Here is a 17,959-nt window from a genome sequence, read left to right on the forward strand (position 1 = left end):
GATGAGGAAGGATCTTATAGAGACATATAAGATAATGAAGGGGATGGATAGGGTAGAGAGATTCTTCCCGCTCAGAAAGGACAACAGGACTAGAGGGCACAGCCTCAAGATAAGGGGGCGGTGCAGTTTAGAACGGAGTTGGGGAGGAACTTGTTCACTCAAAGAGTGGTGAATCTCTGGAATTCTCTGCACGTTGAAGTGGTGGAGGCTACCTCGCTAAATATATTTAAGACACGGGTAGATAGGTTTTTGGTAGGCAAGGGAATTAAGGGTTATGGGGAGAAAGCGGGAAAGTGGAACTGAGCCACTTCAGATCAGCCATGATCTTGTTGAATGGCGGGGCAGGCTCGAAGGGCTAGATGGCCTACTCCTGCTCCCACTTCTTCTGTTCTTATGTGGCCTGGTGCCAGGGACCCTCGTTCAATTCCAGCCTCGAGTGACTGTCTGTGTGGAGTTTGCTGTTCTCTCCATGTCTGCCTGTGTTTCCTCGGGTGCTCTGGTTTCTTCCCACACTCCAAAGCTGTGCAGGTTAGGTGGATTGACCATGGTAAATTGCCCCTTTTGTAGGTTAGGGGGATTAGTTATGGTAAATGTGTGGGGTTACGAGGATCGGGCAGGGTAGATAGCCTGGGTAAGATACTCTGTCAGAGAGCTGGTATAGACTTGATGGGCCAAATGGCCTCTTCTGCACTGTATGGATTGTGGGGAGAGGGCCTAGGTAACATAGTCCGTCAGAGAGTCGATACAGACTTGATGGGCTGAATGGCCTCTTCTGCACTGTAGGGATTCTGTGAATTGTTTTCCCTCCTGCTCTGCTTGCTGGCATCCTGAATGGTGAGAAGGAGTTTTCTGAAGCTCTTTATGGTGTCTCGGTGACAGATAATTTATTTGTGGCCATTCACCCTGGCTGAACTGGTTTATTTTTACTTATTCAGTAACCATCACCATCAGGTGATTCACATTAAGACATGTATGCAGCAGATTGGAAGCTGAGTATTGTTTTGAACAGAGTGCAGCACAGAGACAGGGAAATGCTGGAAACACTCTACAGCTCAAACCCAATCTGGATAAAGGAAGGAAAAATGCTGTTGTTTCAGAAAGCTGATCAAAGTCTTTGAAATGTCAACAGGTTTCTCTTTTTTTTACATTTGATGAGTGTATCCAGCATTTTCTGTTAATTTTGGTTCAGGCTACACTGTCTGCAGTATTTAGTTATTTTTTGCTTCCCATTAACTGCATTACACATTGGGATGTATTGTTTCAATATTTGTTGATGTGAATTGTTTGGCTTCAGTCAGGCACAGTGGTAAAAGGCTGAGTGCAGGTATAGCACTTTGTAATTTAATAGAAGCTTCTTTCTCATGATCCTATTTGGTTCAGGGCCTTGGCACAGATAGAGTAAGGAATTTGATACAAAGGGTGGGATTTTACGACCTTGTTCAGACAAGATCATAAATCCTGCCCGAGGCCAATGGAGATTTCCATTCAGGACAGGCGGGGCGGTAAAATTCCGGCTAAAGTGCTATTTGTGACTGCCCTTCTGGGCTGGACTCTTTTTCCACCCTTTCCACCTCCTGAGTACAAATCAGCCAGAGGGAACTAACAGACCTGGCAGCAAGCAGGGCCGGTGACAGGAATCTATCAGCCATGGCTCAGTAATATCACCCTCGCCTCCTGAGACATTGGATTGTCGTCCGAACCTCACTCAGGAATGCACAACCTGGGCTGATACTTCAGTGCAGTGCGGCAGGATTGTTAGAGGTGCTGACTTTCTGATGAGACCTTCCACCAAGGTCCATTTGGTCCACTTTTATGAACATAGGAATTCGGAGCAGAAGGCAAATCCAGTCCTTTGAAGCTGCACTGCCATTCAGTCAGATCGTGGCTGATCTCTCCCTGGTCTCAAATCCACCTCCCTACCTGTTCCCCATATCTCTTTATCCCTTTTTTAAAGAAGAGCAGGGATCCTTTCCCCAATGTCTATGTCAATATTTATTTCCAATGCTGTTTATGGAACTTCTCCATATTTCTCTTTGGGACATTCTATAGTTGTGAACAGTGCTATATAAATGGAGATTTATGCTTCCTTTATTTATTGCTGCTGTTGGTGGAACTTTAGTGCTGAGATGGGGGAATTAACTTTGCCTCATAAGTTGGCAGCTCTTTCCAAGATGCACATTATAAATCAGGGTGGGAATGAGGCTCGCTCTCCTGGTAGCAAATTAGGAGATTGTTCTCATATTGGAGGAGTCACTCCAGTAGCAGCCACACTTCTACACCCCTGCTGACTAATGACTGCATTGCCAGCTGAGGAAAATCTGGGTCTACATGTCAGACACTGGATCAGGCTGCAATATGAGGGAGAGCTTCGACAGTCAGGCCTCTCGTGTTTGTTCTGGGAGCCCGTTAGGCATGTGGAAGCCAGCAACAACCACTGGTATTTCTATAGCAACTTTAATGTAATAGAACATGCCAACGTGCTTCAGAGGAGCCTGTTTTATCAGAAAACAAAATCTGACAACGAGCACATGAGGAGCTATTGGTCAGTGACCAAAAATTTGGTCGAAGAAATGGGTTTTAAAGGGCTGTCTGATGGGAGGAAAGCAAAGGTGGAGAGGAACAGGAAGGGAAGTCCAGAGGTCAGAGCCAAGGCAACTGAAGGTATGGCCATCAATGGAGCCATTAGAATTGGAAATGGTCAAGAGGCCAGAATTAGAGGAACGAGCTATACCTCGGAGAACTGTGGAATTGGAGGAGATTCCAGACAAAGGTGGGGGAAGGCCATAGAGGGATTTGAAAACCAGGATGAGAATTTTACAGTCATTGCTTGACTGGGAGCTGATATAATTCAGGGAGCACAGGGGTGCAAGGACAGTGGGATTCGGTGGGAATTCAGACACAGGAAGCAAAGTTTTGGATCAGCTCAGGCTTATGGTGGGTAGAATGTGGGATATTAGCCAGGAGTACGCTTGAATAATCAAGTCTAGAGGCAATGAAAACTAGAATTTGGGTTTTAGCAGGACCTGACTAAGACGAGGGAGGAGTTAGTTGATGTTACAGATGTGACAGCAGCCCTCATTCTGTTTAAACAATAGTTCTGGTGAGAACATGAGACCATAAGACCACTAGGGAAGGCAGTAGCGTAGTGGCATTATCACAGGACTAGTAATCCAGAGACCCCAAGAAATGCTCTGGAGACCTGGGTTCAAATCCCACCACAGCTGTTGCTTAAATTTGAATTCAATAAAAAAAATCTGGGATTAAAAGTCTAATGATGACAATGAAACCATTGTCGACTGTCATATTAAAAAAAAAACCATCTAGTTCACTAATATTCTTTCGGGAAGAAAATCTGCCATCCTTACCTGGTCTGGCCTACATGTGACTCTAGACCCACAGCAACATTTTAACCCACTCTTAACTGCTCTCAGGACAATAAATGCTGCCTGAGCCGACGACACCCACATCCCATGAACGAATTAAAAAAAAACAGACATTGGCCATTCAGCCCATCAAGGCTGCTCCGCAATTCAATGAGATCGCAACTGATCTGATAAAATAATCCTCAACTCCACTCTCCCGCCTTATCCCCATAACCCTTGATTCCTTTACTGAGCTGCTTTGGATTGTGGAGTGTTCCATCTGCTATTCTAGATGTCCTAGAGTTGGGATGACTCCGACTGTTACTGTGTACTTGCTCTGAATTTTAGTCTATGATGAATGCGCAAAGATATTTTGGCCTTGGAGGGAGTGCAGAGGAGGTTTACTAGGCTGATACCGGAGTTGAGGGGGTTGAGCTATGAGGAGAGGCTGAATGAACTGGGCTTGTACTCGTTAGAGTTTAGAAGAATGAGGGGAGATCTCATTGAGACGTATAAGATGATGAATGGGATGGATAGGATAGAGGTGGAAAGACTCTTCCCGCTCAAAAAAGACAGTAGGACTAGGGGGCACAGCCTCAAGATAAAAGGGGGGCGGTTTAGAACAGAGTTGAGGAGGAACTTCTTCACTCAAAGGGTGGTGAATCTCTGGAATTCTCTGCCCGTTGAAGTGGTGGAGGCTACCTCGCTAAATATTTTTAAGACACGGGTTGATGGGTTTTTGATAGGAGAGGGGATTAAGGGTTATGGGGAGAGGGCGGGAAAGTGGAACTGAGCAGCGACAGATCAGCCATGATCTTATTGAATGGCGGGGCAGGCTCGAGGGGCTGGATGGCCTACTCCTGCTCCTATTTCTTATGTTCTTATGTTCTTATGAAGGTCCACCCATTGTGTAGCTGTACTTCAATCAGATTCCAAATGTTCTAATCCACAAGTTCTTCAGAGAAAGTCCAAAATTGGAATGGTACCAGCAGCTCACTGGCAGCCAGCCATCAATCATAGTGTTTATGTAGAATATTAATACTAGTTAATGGGGACTAATGTTCTATTGATGAATGTTCCATTCATTCATTGCCAACTGCACCATAGTATCACAACACTGGTTTTGTGATGTTGAAGATGTATCGTTGAATTAACACATGCCCTACCCTTAAAACAACAGTACATTACAAAGTGTAATGTTACTGCAGATATGGAAGACGGCCGCTAGTGCTCAGCAGGTCATGCTCAAGGACAACTAGGGATGGACAATAAGTGCTGGCCATCCAGTGATGCCCATGATCCACGATTGAATAAAAAAGGCAGCCTCTGTGGAGGGAATGCAGGTGTTGACATTTTTGGGCAAAATCCCTTTGAGCAATCCGTTTTTTTGAAGGTTCCTATCAGAAATGTTACCTTGTCTCTGCTACTCTCACTCAGCAAGTCTGGCAACATCTGTTTCAGGATTCCCTCATATCTTTGATTTGATTAAGTTTATTATTGTCACATGTATTGGTATACAGTGAAAAGTATAATTTCCTTCATGTTATACACATCATACCATTCGTAGAGTACAAAATGTAGTGTTACAGTCATAGCTAGGGTGTAGAGAAAGATCAACTTAATATATGGTGGGTCCATTCAAAAGTCTGATAGCAGCAGGGAAGAAGCTGTTCTTGAGTTAGTTGGTATGTGATCTTAGACTTTTGTATCTTTTTTCCGACGGAAGAAAGTGGAAGAGAGAATGTCCTCGGTGTGTGGGGTCCTTGATTATGCTGGCTGCTTTTCCGAGGCAGCAGGAAGTGTAGACAGAGTCAATGGATGGATGATATTGCAATAAATGTGGGCTAATGGAGGCCTTGATAATGGGAATGTGCAGTTAGAGACACCTCTTTGATCCAGTTTCATTGCTGTAACATTCTGTTGGTTCCTAAATCATTGAGGATTGAGGCATCATTTTAAAATAACTTTCCATTGTCCTATCCTGTTTTTCCTTTCCCGGTGTTTTTCTTTCAAGTAGTGACGGCAGATGAGATCACAGCTGGGTCGTGGCTTGAGTGAGTTATTGAGTGTGAAGAAGCCAAGTGGCACAGACACACTTTCAGAGCTTCCAGATTAATGACTGTGGCTGGAACTTTACCAGCACGCCTGCCCTGATTCCCCTGAATTCTCCATTGGCCTCAGGCAGGATTGTACGACCCTCAGACGGACATGCCAGTAGAATCCTGCCCTGTGTGTGTTTGCTGAGGGTAACAACCTCTCCCTCTCTGTCAGGATCAGTAACTACCGGGAGCCAGATAATTGACGTTTGCAGTTTGCCCCGACCTTTCCCCCTTCCTCACTCCTGTCCTGAAGGTGTATAGTTCTGTGTGCACTGAGTGCATTCCAACCATTTGACAACTTTTGAGGCAAAAGTGTGTACGTCAGCAGCCTGTTCAACCACAAGAGGCATCACAATTGATGGTGTCTCTTCATTCAACATACAGCCCTTCCAGCAGTGGAATCCGAGCATTTTTCCCTCCCTTCTGTGTGAGGTACTGAGGCTACTTGAAGCTCCTTCACTCTGAGCAGAGGTTTGCTACTAAAATAGAAAGATTCAGAGAAGGCCCAAAAGAAAGGGAAGGTTTTTGCAGTGCCTCATACTATTTTTAAAATGTTACTGGTATCAAATACTGGCAGCAATAGCGATGAAGAATGGGTTTTACTCGGCACAGCTATTGGTTACTTCAAGGATTTTCTAGAGAAACACTTTTGTCCACAAGTCCATTAGGCAGTGCCCTGGACATTACATTCTAGAGACCCTGCGGGAAAAGGAGATGGTGGATCCTGTTGGGTAGTTCCTTCATCAGATTGTCAGAGTCATTGGCAGAATGCCTCATCACTAGAACTTCCAAACAAGCACCAAGACCTAGCATGGCTGGTGGTGAGAAAGGCCCTTCCTGTCAGATCCTTCCGCCGTGCCTGGAGACTCATCCCGTCTGCCCTTGAGGTATCTGTAGCGGGGAAGGGGCCGCTGTCCACCTCCTTGTGCTATGTGCCTTTGCAAAGCAGGTCTGGAGAGAGATAAGGTGGTATTTGTCAAGGTTCATCCTGAGGTGCAGTATAACGCAGGACTCAGTGCTCTACGGGCTGTTCCTAGGGACGCACACCGAGGCAAACATCAACTGCTGCTGGAGGTTCATCAACTCGGCAAAAGACTCTCTTTGATCCGCCCGAAACCTGTTGATTTTCTGGTTCAGAGAGTTGTCCTGGACCGAGTGTTACAGACTGGCACATTCCCAAGCCCAGGACTACGTGCTGAGGGACACACTAAAGCTTGGGGCAGCTGCTGCAGGGGCGCAATGGAGAAAGGTTAGTATCTAAAGCCCACCAGCTTTAGTAAACTGAGGGGAGTGGAAATATACAGGACCCCCTCGGATTGTATGACTCATGTTGGATGTATACGGTGAATATTACGTGTATCACATCTTTAGTGAAGCAGCTCAGAGTGTAATCTGATTGATGTAGAAAACTTAAATACCTTTGCACCATTTGTAATAACTAATTTGAAATGTCTGTAATATCTCTTTGACTGTTTGAAGCAACCTTTGTTGTAGAAAGCCTGAGTAGTATTGCACTTTAGGTGACAGCCATTTTGAAATGTTTGTAATATTCTTTCAGATATTTTGAAAGAATTTGAAAGATATTCAGATTCAGGACTAGAGGGCACAGCCTCAAGATAAGGGTGGGGGGGCAGTTTAGATCACAGTTGAGGAGGAACTTCTTCACTCAAAGGGTGATGAATCTCTGGAATTCTCTGCCCGTTGAAGTGGTGGAGGCTGCCTCGCTAAATATATTTAAGTCACGGGTAGATAGATTTTTGATCGATAAGGGAATTAAGGGTTATGGGGAGAAAGCAGGAAAGTGGAACTGATCCACTTCAGATCAGCCATGATCTGATTGAATGACGAGGCAGGCTCGAAGGGCTAGATGGCCTACTCCTGCTCCTATTTCTTATGTTCTTATTTTACAAGAAGTACATTTTTGTAAAAAACAGTTCCATTAGACTGCCTGTGTTGTGTTTCCCACAGGGCAGTGAAGATGGATGTACTCTGCTGTCTCAGAATTGCTTTGCCTCAGTCACTGACCCACAATCATTCCCCTCAGGAATTCGCATTGACTATGTTCTCTACAAGGTAAGGGACTGGACCCAACGGCACTTCACAAAAACAAGTTGACTGGTGGGGAAGGTGGGGGTGGAGGGTGGGTGGGAGGGATATGAAAGTGGGGGAATGAGTTTGGAAATGGGAGCTGGAGGAACAATTAAGTGATGTGTGTGTTGGGGAAATCCTAGGGATCGAGGGGATTCCCTGTAAAGTGTGAGAACCTGACAACTACAAGTGGTGTAGCGCCTGGGAAGAACATTCCATACTCGGACCACGAAGCTGTGTGCGCCACACTGAGTGTCCAGAAAGACAAGACTGCTGTCAGCGAGGACAGACATGGTGAAGGTAAGCCACATTCTTATTTGATTTGGGTCCAGTATCCACTGTGCTTGCCAATAGTGCTTTAGCTTTTATTAGGCTGGTGTAAGACCAAGCAAGGAAAAGGGAGACCTGATAGAGGTCAGGGAGTAGGAGTTGAATAGTTTGGCCAGAGTGATGTTTCCACTTGTGTGGATCTAGCACTAGGGACTGTAAACATAATGTGATCACTAGTAAATCCAGTGAGCAATTCAGAAGGAACATTATTACCCAAAGAGTGGTTAAAATGTGCAGCTTGCTACTACATGGAGTGGTTGTGATGATTAGCATTGATATGTTGAAGAGGCCAGATAGATGAATACTCGAGGGAGAAAGGAATAGGAAGATATGTTGACAGGGTGAAGGAGCTGGACACTGGTGTAGACCAGTCAGGCTAAATGGCCTGTTTCTGTGCTGTAAAATTCTGTGTAATCCTTTGTGTTAACATATTGGACGTTGGTCTAACATGAAGTATGGAAAGGTTGAAGTGCATTTAAACACAAGTTTTACAGCCTTGACACATTTTGTTGTCTTTGATTTACTCGTTTGTTAGCTGTTGTTGTGCTGAATAAAAGCACCTCGCTGATTAACGCACTGAATCACTGAATATTATCCACTCTGTAGGCTCCCGGCTTCAATATCCAGTCTGTGCTGAGCCATAGCTCGAACAACAGGCTGGGCACTGAAGCTGGCCTCACTTCTCATGGAATAAGGTCAGTAAGTAGTCTCACAATATCAGGTTAAAGTCCAACAGATTTATTTGGAATAATGAGCTTTCAGAGTGCTGCTCTTTCCTCAGGTGAGTGGACAAATATCCCATTTATCAGGTCCACTCATCTGATGAAAGAGCAATGCTCAAAAAACCTGTTAAACTTTATTTGGTGTTGTGAGACTTCTCACTGTGCCCACCCTGCCCAATGCCAGCATCTCCACATCTTGGAGTAAGGAGAGGAATGTTACTCCTCTTCTGAACCTGTGTATAAGGACAGGATCTTTCTCCGTTGTAATAGCCTCAAAGTTAATAGAATGCTGATGACCCTACCTGAAAATGATGCCAGAGGCTCTATAATCATAATGGCACAGGAGACACTGTTCTCTGGAGGGATTGTGAAAAGTATTCTTATATGAGATGTGGGTGTCGCTGGCACGGCCCGTATAGTGTTGCTTATCCCAAATTGCCCTTGAACTGACTGGCTTGCCATTTCAAAGGGGAGTTAAGAATCCGCCGCATTAACGTTGGCCTGGATTCACACCAAGGCCAGAAAGCAGATTTCCTCCCCTAAAGGGCATTAGTCAATGCGATGGATTTTCACGACAATCGATGTTAGTTTCCTGGCACCATTACTGAGACTGGCTCAATATTCCACATTTATTAATAGCTGTTTGGAACTTAAGGATTGCCATTAAAACAGAAATGTGGTGAAGCTTTAAGAACCCAACAAAGGAGGACCAAGAAAGTTATAAAGAAAGGGAAAAGAGAATATAAATGCAAGCTGGTGAGGGACCTAAGGCAGACCGTAAAAACTTGTTTTGTGTACGCGAAAAGAGAAAGATTAGCTAGGATGAATTTGGGCCCATTACAGATAGGGACAGAAAATCTTCCAGAAATGCTCAGTGACAAAGAGATACGTGAAACTGAGGAATTAGAAGCAACTAGCATTAATAAAGAAGTAGTACTTGAAAAGTTATCTGGATTGAAAGTTGATAAATCTCCTGGCTGGATGATCTTCATCCCAGAGTGTTGAAAGGGGTGGCTGGAGAGATAGTAGATTCTTAGATGGTTATCTTTCAATAAATATTCAATGGATTCTGGAAAGGTTCTGCGGACTGGAAAGTCGCAAATATAGCGCCACTGTTTAAGAGAGGAGGGAGAATGGAGAACTATAGATTTGTTAGTTGATGTCAGTAGTAGGGAAAATGTTAGAATCTATTATAAAGGATGGGGATAATTGGAAAATGGGGCAGAGTCAGCATGCATTTTTGAAAGGGGAATCATGTTTAACAAACCAGTTGCAGATTTTTGAGGCTATTACTTGTAGCATTGATAAAGGAGAACCTGTAGATGTGGTGTATCTGGATTTTCAGAAGGTGCTTGATAAGGTCCCACACAGGGGGTTAGTAAGTAAAAGCCAAGCTCATAGGATTTGGGGAAATATACTAGAATGGACTGAGAACTGATGAACAAATAGAAAACAGAGTAGGAATGAACAGATCATTCTCAGGATGGCAGGCTGTTATGAATGGGGTACCACAAGGATCAGATCTGGGTCCACATCTGTGCACAATCTATAGAAATCATTTGGATGTGGGGACCAATTGTAATATTTCCTAATTTGCTGGTGACACATTGGCTAGAGGTGGTGAGATTGCACCATCCCAACATTCACAGGCAGAAGCAGACACTGCAGCTGCTTCTGGGTCCACAGATCATATGTGACTGAGTGTGATATTCAGAGCTTAGACTGAGCCTCATTAACCAATCTCATCACAAGCAGAAGCCATCCATTGTCATCTATACCACAGGCTTGTAAAAGATCAGAATTCCTGCTTCTGATCGCAGTCCAGTGAGAGCTGGCGGAACACTTGGGTGAAAAGTTGGGTTTTAAGAAGGCTTTTAAAGGAGGATATCACCACAGCATGAAGGGAAAGGTTATTTACAGAGAGGCTGGTTTAGACAGCAGTGCTGGAAGCAGATGTCGTGACAGTGGAAATGAATAAATATTTAAAGGATAAAGGAATGACAGTATGTATGCAGTTCTTTTAGAGAACTGATACAAGTATGACGGGCTGAATGGCCTCTGTACTGTAAAAATCCTTGATTTCGCAATCCAGCTGTTCAAATATTTCAATAATTTCATATATCCAAAACAAATCAAGGTGTGATCTAATTTTAAATAAACATTGTATTTCTCAAGGAATTGCACAATGTTTAAAATTAGATCACATCCTGCTTTTATTTTGGATTGAAGTTGTTGAGTTGTGTGCTGCAGTAAGTCCACAGAGGCAAAGGTTGTCACCAAAGTTCCTTTATTTACAAGATCTCACCATAACATACAGAGTACTCACAGTATGCAGAGGGTATGATACTCCTGTTTAAATACAGGATATGGGGCTCCCTGATTGGCTCATCAATTAGCAGTCAATCAGGGACATTGCTTAGTGTAGCAATCCAGGAAGTTCGTATTCAGGCAAGCCAACCCCAATTGCTGATAAAAGTCAACACGTATGTGATGCTGCTTTCACTTTGTAAATTGCAGGAGACATTGCCTACAATTCAAAGTAAATTGTATAGCCTCACCAATTAGTTTCTATGACACAGAGCCAGCCAGTGACTGGGATTACCAGTTGGGTCAGTGCCTGTTTATCTCGCTACTCCAAGGGAAGAAGTTACTGAACAGGTTCCAATTTTGCTACCCAGCTAGCGAAACACCTCCCCACCTCATTCCTGTTATTGACATCTTAAAGGGTCCCATTTGGAGTAATCTCTACAAATTCACCGTTGACAAATATATTTAGCACATTACAGTGGGGGTAGGTTCCCCTACATTGCTCTGTTTTAAGAAGATTTCTTTTTCCCTCAAGTTTCCACCCAGACTCATTCTCATATTGTCAAGCAACAATCTGCCATGAGCCATTGCGATCAAGCAGCATTTTTAAACCTTGATTAAAATTGCTTTGCAACCTGTCCCCTGGTATTTTTAAACTATAAGATTAAAATCAGAGAGCACCCAGAGGAAACCCACAAAGACACCGGGAGAGCATGCAAACTATACACAGGCAGTGACCTGAGGCCGGAATTGAGTCTGGGTCTCTGGCACTGTGAGACAGCAGTGCTAACCACTGTGCCACCATGCTGCCCCAGTATCATTTGTGAATAATCTGATTCCAAATTACTGAACAACGCTATTTAAAAATATATTAAACTATTGCCTCATTTTATTGGAGTATAATAGTAAATTAGCGATTTTTTAAAAAAATTGTGAAGTTTTTATCTCGTGCCTATTAGGCTGCTTTGTGCCCAAAAAAACCAACATAATTTTTGGAGCCTCCTCGAAGGCCCAAAAGCCAAGCACAGTCAGCAGAAATTTGTAGTGATGATGGACAGATTTTGTGGATGAGGTTTCTAGCATTATGATTTTCCACTCCTATACAAACTGGATGGCCGGAATTTTACAGCCCCGCCTGCCACAGGAATCAGAGCGGGCGAGGACAGAACATAAGAACAAGAAGCAGGAGTAGGCCGTCTGGCTCCTCGGGCCTGCTCCACCATTCAATAAGATCATGGCTGATCTTCTTGTGGACTCAGCTCCACTTACCCACCCACTCACCATAACCCTTAATTCCTTTACTGTTCAAAAATTTATCCATCCCTGTCTTAAAAACATTCAATGAGGTCGCCTCAACTGCTTCACAGTTCAGGGAATTCCACAGATTCACAACCCTGTGCGTGAAGAAGTTCCTCCTCAACTCAGTCCTAAATCTGTTGCCCCTTATTTTAAGGCCATGCCCCCAAGTTCTGGTTTCACCCACCAATGGAAACAATGTCCCTGCTTCTATATTATCTATTCCCTTCATAATTTTGTGTGTTTCTATAAGATTCCACCCCCCCCACCCAATTCTTCTAATTCCAATGAGTATAGCCCCAGTCTACTGAGTCTCTCCTCATAATCCATCCCTCTCAACTCCGGAATCTCCTCTGCACCCCCTCCAGGGCCAGTATATCCTTTCTCAAGTAAGGAGACCAAAACTGTGCACAGTACTCCAGGTGTGGCCTCACCAACACCTTATACAGCCGCAACATAACCTCACTGTTTTTAAACTCCATCCCTCTAGCAATAAAGGACAAAATTCCATTTGTCTTCTTACTTACCTGCTGCACCTGCAAACCAACTTGTTGTGATTTATGCACAAGGACACCCTCTGCACAGCAGCATGCTGCAATTTTTTACCATTTAAATAATAGTCCATTTTGCTGTTACTCCTACCAAAATGCATGACCTCACATTGTACATTGTACTCCATCTGCCAGACCCCTGCCCACTCACTTAGACTATCTATATTCCTTTGCAGATTTTCAGTGTCCTCTGCACACTTTGCTCTGCCCCTCATCTTAGTGTCATCTGTGAATTTTGACACACTACACTTGGTCCCCAACTCCAAATCACCTATGTAAATTGTGAACAATTGCGGTCCCAACACAAATCCCTGAGGCACACCACTAGTCACTAATCACCAACCAGAAAAACACACATTTACCCCACTCTTTGTTTTCTGTTAGTTAACTAATCCTCTATCCATGTTAATACATTATCCGTAACACTGTGTACCTTTATCTTATATAGCAGTCTTTGGCGCAGCACCTTGTCAAATGCCTTCTGGAAATCCAGATACACCACATCCACAGGTTCCCCATTGTCCACTGCACATATTCTCAAAGAATTCCACCAAATTAGTCAAACATGACCTGCCTTTCATGAACCCATGCTGCATCTTACCAATGGGGCAATTTATATCCAGATGTATTGGCCAGCAGGATTAAGGAAAATTCCAAGAATTTTTATACATATATAAAGAGCAAGACGGTATCCAGGGAGAAGGTTGGCCCATTCAAGGACGAGGGAAGGAATCTATGCATGGAGCCAGAGGAAGTGGGCGTGGTATTAAATGAGTACTTTGCGTCAGTATTCACGAAAGAGAAGGACTTGGTGGATGATGAGTCTGGGAAAGGGTGTGCAGGTAGTTTGAGTAATGTTGCGGTCAAAAACAGAGGTATTGGTGTTCTTGAAAAACATTAAGGTCGACAAGTCCCCAGGACCTGGGATATATCCCTGAATACTGAGAAAGGCAAGGGAGGAAATTGCTGGGGCCTTGAGAGAAATCTTTGTATCCTCACTGGCTACAGGGGAGATCCCAAAGGATTGGAGCATAGCCAATGTTTTCCTTTGTTTAAGAAGGGTAGCAAGAATAATCCAGGTAATTACAGACCAGTGAGCCTTACATCAGTGGTAGGGAAATTATTGAACAGGATTCTTTGAGACAGGATTTATTCCCACTTGGAAATAAGCGGACGTATTAGTGAGAGGCATATTAGTTTTGTAAAGAGGAGGTTGTGTCTCACTGATTGAGTTTTTTCGATGAAGTGACGAAGATGATTGATGAGGGTAGGGCAGTGGATGTTGTCTACATGGACTTCAGTAAGGCCTTTCATGGCAGACTGGTGCAAAAGGTGAAGTTGCATGGGATCAGAGGTGAGCTGGCAGGGTGGATACAGAACTGGCTCAGTCAAAGAACATGATGTGGCGATGCTGGTGTCGGACTGGGATAGGCACAGCAAGATGTCTCACAACACCAGGTTAAAATCCAACAGGTTTATTTGGCAGCACAAACTTTCGGAGCACTGCCCCTTCATCAGGTGAGGTATTTAGTGCTCTGAAAGCTTGTGCTGCCAAATAAATCTGTTTGACTTTAACCTGGTGTTCTGAGACTTCTTACTCAATAATAGGAGACAGAGGGTGGCAGTGGAAGGGTGTATTTCTGAATGGAGGCTGTGACAAGTGGCGTTCCTCAGGGATCAGTGTTGGGACTTTGCTGTTTGTAATTTAGATTAATGATTTGGAGGAAAATGTAACTGGATTGATTAGTAGGTTTGCGGACAATGCAAAGGTTGGTGTATTTGCGTATAGCAGTGAGGACCATCAGAGGATACAGCAGGATATAGATCAGTTGGAGATTTGGGCGAAGAAGTGGCAGATGGAGTTTAATCCAGACAAATGTGAGGTAATGCATTTTGGAAGGTCTAATACAAATAGGAAATATATAGTAAATGGCAGAACCCTTGCGAGTATTGATAGGCAAAGGAATCTAGGTGTACAGGTACACAGTAACTGAAAGTGGCAATGCAGATGGAGAAGGTAGTCAAGAAGACATATGGCATGTTTGCCTTCATCAGCCGGGGCATTGAGTTTAAAAATTGGCAAGTCGTGTTACAGCTTTATTCCAAGTCCAGCCTAACTAAGGTTCTATATAGTGTTCAATTCTGGTTGCCACACTACCAGAAGGATGTAGAGCCTTTGGAGAGGGCACAGAAAAGATTTACCAGGGTGTTGCCTGGTACGGAAGGCATCAGTCATGAGAGGTTGGAGAAACTTGGTTTGTTCTCACTGGAATGACGGAGGTTGAGGGGTGACCTGATAGAAGTCTGCAAGATTATGGGAGACATGGACAGAGTGGATAGTCAGAAGCTTTTTCCCAGGGTGGAATTACTAGGGAGCACAGGTTTAAGGTGCAAGCGACAAGGTTTAAAGGAGACGTACGAGGCAGATTTTTTACACAGAGGGTGGTGGGGCCAGGAACCCATTGCCGGTGGAGGTAGTGGAAGCAGATATAATAATGACTTTTAAGGAGCATCATGAATAGGATGGGAATAGAGGGGTATGGTCCCCAGAAGAGTAAGGGGTTTTACTTAAGTCGGGTAGCATGGTCGACACAGGCTTGGAGGGCTGAAGGGCCTGATCCTGTAATTTTCTTTGTTCTGTGTCTCACTAATTCTTTCTTGATGATAGATTCAAGTATTTTCCTTACTACAGAACTTAAGCTTACCAGCCTACCTCCTTTTTTAAACAGTGGCATCACATTTCCTGTTTTCCAATCTGCAGGAACCAATCCAGAGTCCAGCGAATTTTGGTAAATTACCACTGGTGCATTTGCTATTTCCCCCACCATCCCTTTTAATATCCTGGGATGCATTCCATCAGGGCCAAGAGACTTGTCTACTTTTTGCCCCATTAGTTTGCCCAACACTTCCTCTTTCATGATTTCAATTTTTGGCATATTATTTGTGTTTTCCACTGTGAAGACCGACACAAAATACCTGTTCAATGCCTCAACCGTTTTCTCATTTCATGTTATTACATTCCCCTTTTCATCCTCTAAAGGACCAATGTTAAATTTAGCCACTCTTTTTCGTTTTATATATTTGTAGAAGCTTTTGCTATCTTTATATTCTGAGCTAATTTACTCATAATCCATCTTACTTTTCTTTATAGCTTTTTTGTGGCTTTCTGTTGACCTTTAAAGATTTCCCAATCCTCTAGTTTCCCACTAATCTTTGCCACTTTGTATGCATTTCTTTCAATTTGATACCCTCCTTCATTTTCTTAAGAGATTCTCTCTCTTTCTACAGTCCTTCTCTCTTTCTCTACAGTTCTTCATGGAAAGGCCCGTTGACCTCGGGCAGGATTTTACAGTTTTGGGACAAGCCAGGCCATAAAATCCCCCTCATTTTGTCAGCTTTATCATTCCGCAATCTTTTGTGCTGGTTACACCTATCTCAGTAAAGTGCATTGTAGAAACAAGCACGACAGCCAAAACTCCAGGTCAACATTCCCTCTAAGCTGCAGCGTCGTGCAGCAGTCCAGAAATAATTATGCAGGGGGACAAAAGAAATACTGTGCACAGGAAGTGGTTTCCCTCACATGTGCTGTGGCTATGTGTCATACGTAAATGGACCTTGCAGTGCACCAAGTAGGCTGCATGCAATACGGGCATTAGAGGGAACATTGCTTCCCGGACAAGTACTTTAAGCAGAGGGTTATCATTCCTTTGCAAGGGCCTCTCAAATAAGTATTGCATGAGGTGGATGTACAAATGAAAAAAGCTAATTTCTTAACAAGTAAGGATTTTTAATCATCAACTGGTACCATGTTTCACATTTCCTTGAGTTCATGGCTGCTAGATATTCCTCTGAGGTTTATAATCTAGTTTTGTAGCAGTTTTATATGATGAAAGTTTTTTTGCCAATTCACATGTGTAATCTGAATAGGACATTTCTTCCTCAGCATTTCCCTTTCCTCCTGACTAATAAATCAGTCCTTAACCAAGCTTTTGGCTGATGGCTTCCTTGGATGACATCTTGGTGAAGCCCTTTAGGATATCCTGCTGCAATAAATACGCAACGTATAAATGTCAATTTCAGGTTCTTTCAGATCACCAGCATCCACGGTACTTTCCTTCTATATAAATGCAAGTTGTGGTTATCATCCTCTACATGTCACCAGCCGTTTCGTCAAGAATTAAACATTCCTGGATACAAGCTGTTTGGGAAAGAATGGAAGGGGGCCGGATGGCACTTTTGATAAGAATGAATGTAGCAGTGCTGAGAGAGAAGAAGCCCCAAAGGGACCAAGGGCACAACCCATTTAGCTAGAGCTAAGGATCATAAAATCCCTACAGTGCAGAAGGAGGCCATTTGGCCCATCGAGTCTGCACCAACCATAATCCCACCCAGGCCCTATCCCTGTAATCCCACACATTTATCCTTCTAATCCCCTGACACTAAGAGGCAATTTAGCATGGCCAATCCACCTAACCCGCACATCTTTGGACTGTGGGAGGAAACCGGAGCACCTAGAGGAAACTCACGCAGATCCGGGGAGCACATGCAAACTCCACACAGTCACCCAAGGCCGGAATCGAACCTGGGTCCCTGGCACTGTGAGGGAGCAGTTAAGAACATAAGAACATAAGAAATAGTAGGCCATCTAGCCCTTTGAGCCTGCCCCGCCATTCAATAAGATCATGGCTGATCTGAGCAGTTCTAAGCACTGTGCCACCGTGCTGCCCTAAAGAATAAAAAAGGTGTAATTACATTGCTTGGTATGGTCTACAGACGCTCCCCAACCAGTGGGAAAGATGTAGAGGAAAAGAAAACGCGAAGAAATTACAGAAAGGTGCAAGAATTATAGTTATGATAGGATTCTTTAATTATTCACCTCTGAAGACTTGAATCTTAACTCTGTTTCTCTGTTCACAGAACCTGGCAGGCCTGCTCGGTTTTTCCAGCGTTTTTCTGTTTTTATTAACAATCTGAATCTTTGTTGGGCTGGTGGTAGTGTAAAGGGCAGAGAGGGGCAAGGTCCCTGGGGTGTGTTCAGGAAGATTTTTTAGCACAGCAGGTTTGCAGTCCAGTGACATGCTTCTTTGGAATGAGGTAGGACACATGGATAAAGTGTCAGAAAGGGAATACTTAGAGGACAGTGATCATTGTTCCATAAGGTTTAGGTAAGGGTTATGGTCAAGACCAAGTACAATCCAGAGTAG

General features: G+C 43.8%; 1 protein-coding gene across 5 annotated transcripts in view; it reads left to right on the top strand.

Moving 5' to 3' along the window:
* The window catches only part of LOC145357086 (sphingomyelin phosphodiesterase 2-like), a 78,607-nt gene that overhangs the window by 54,542 nt on the left and 6,106 nt on the right, over window positions 1-17,959 (top strand). For all 5 annotated transcript variants that reach the window (XM_080210188.1, XM_080210189.1, XM_080210187.1 and 2 more), the window contains exons 9-10: window positions 7,430-7,534; window positions 7,693-7,849. In XM_080210188.1, coding sequence (XP_080066314.1) covers window positions 7,430-7,534; window positions 7,693-7,849 — 262 coding nt within the window. The remainder of the gene's footprint in view (window positions 1-7,429; window positions 7,535-7,692; window positions 7,850-17,959) is intronic.

This window comes from Carcharhinus amblyrhynchos, chromosome 22 (genome assembly GCF_965287045.1).
Source record: "Carcharhinus amblyrhynchos chromosome 22, sCarAmb.v2.hapA, whole genome shotgun sequence".
NCBI lineage: Eukaryota > Metazoa > Chordata > Chondrichthyes > Carcharhiniformes > Carcharhinidae > Carcharhinus > Carcharhinus amblyrhynchos.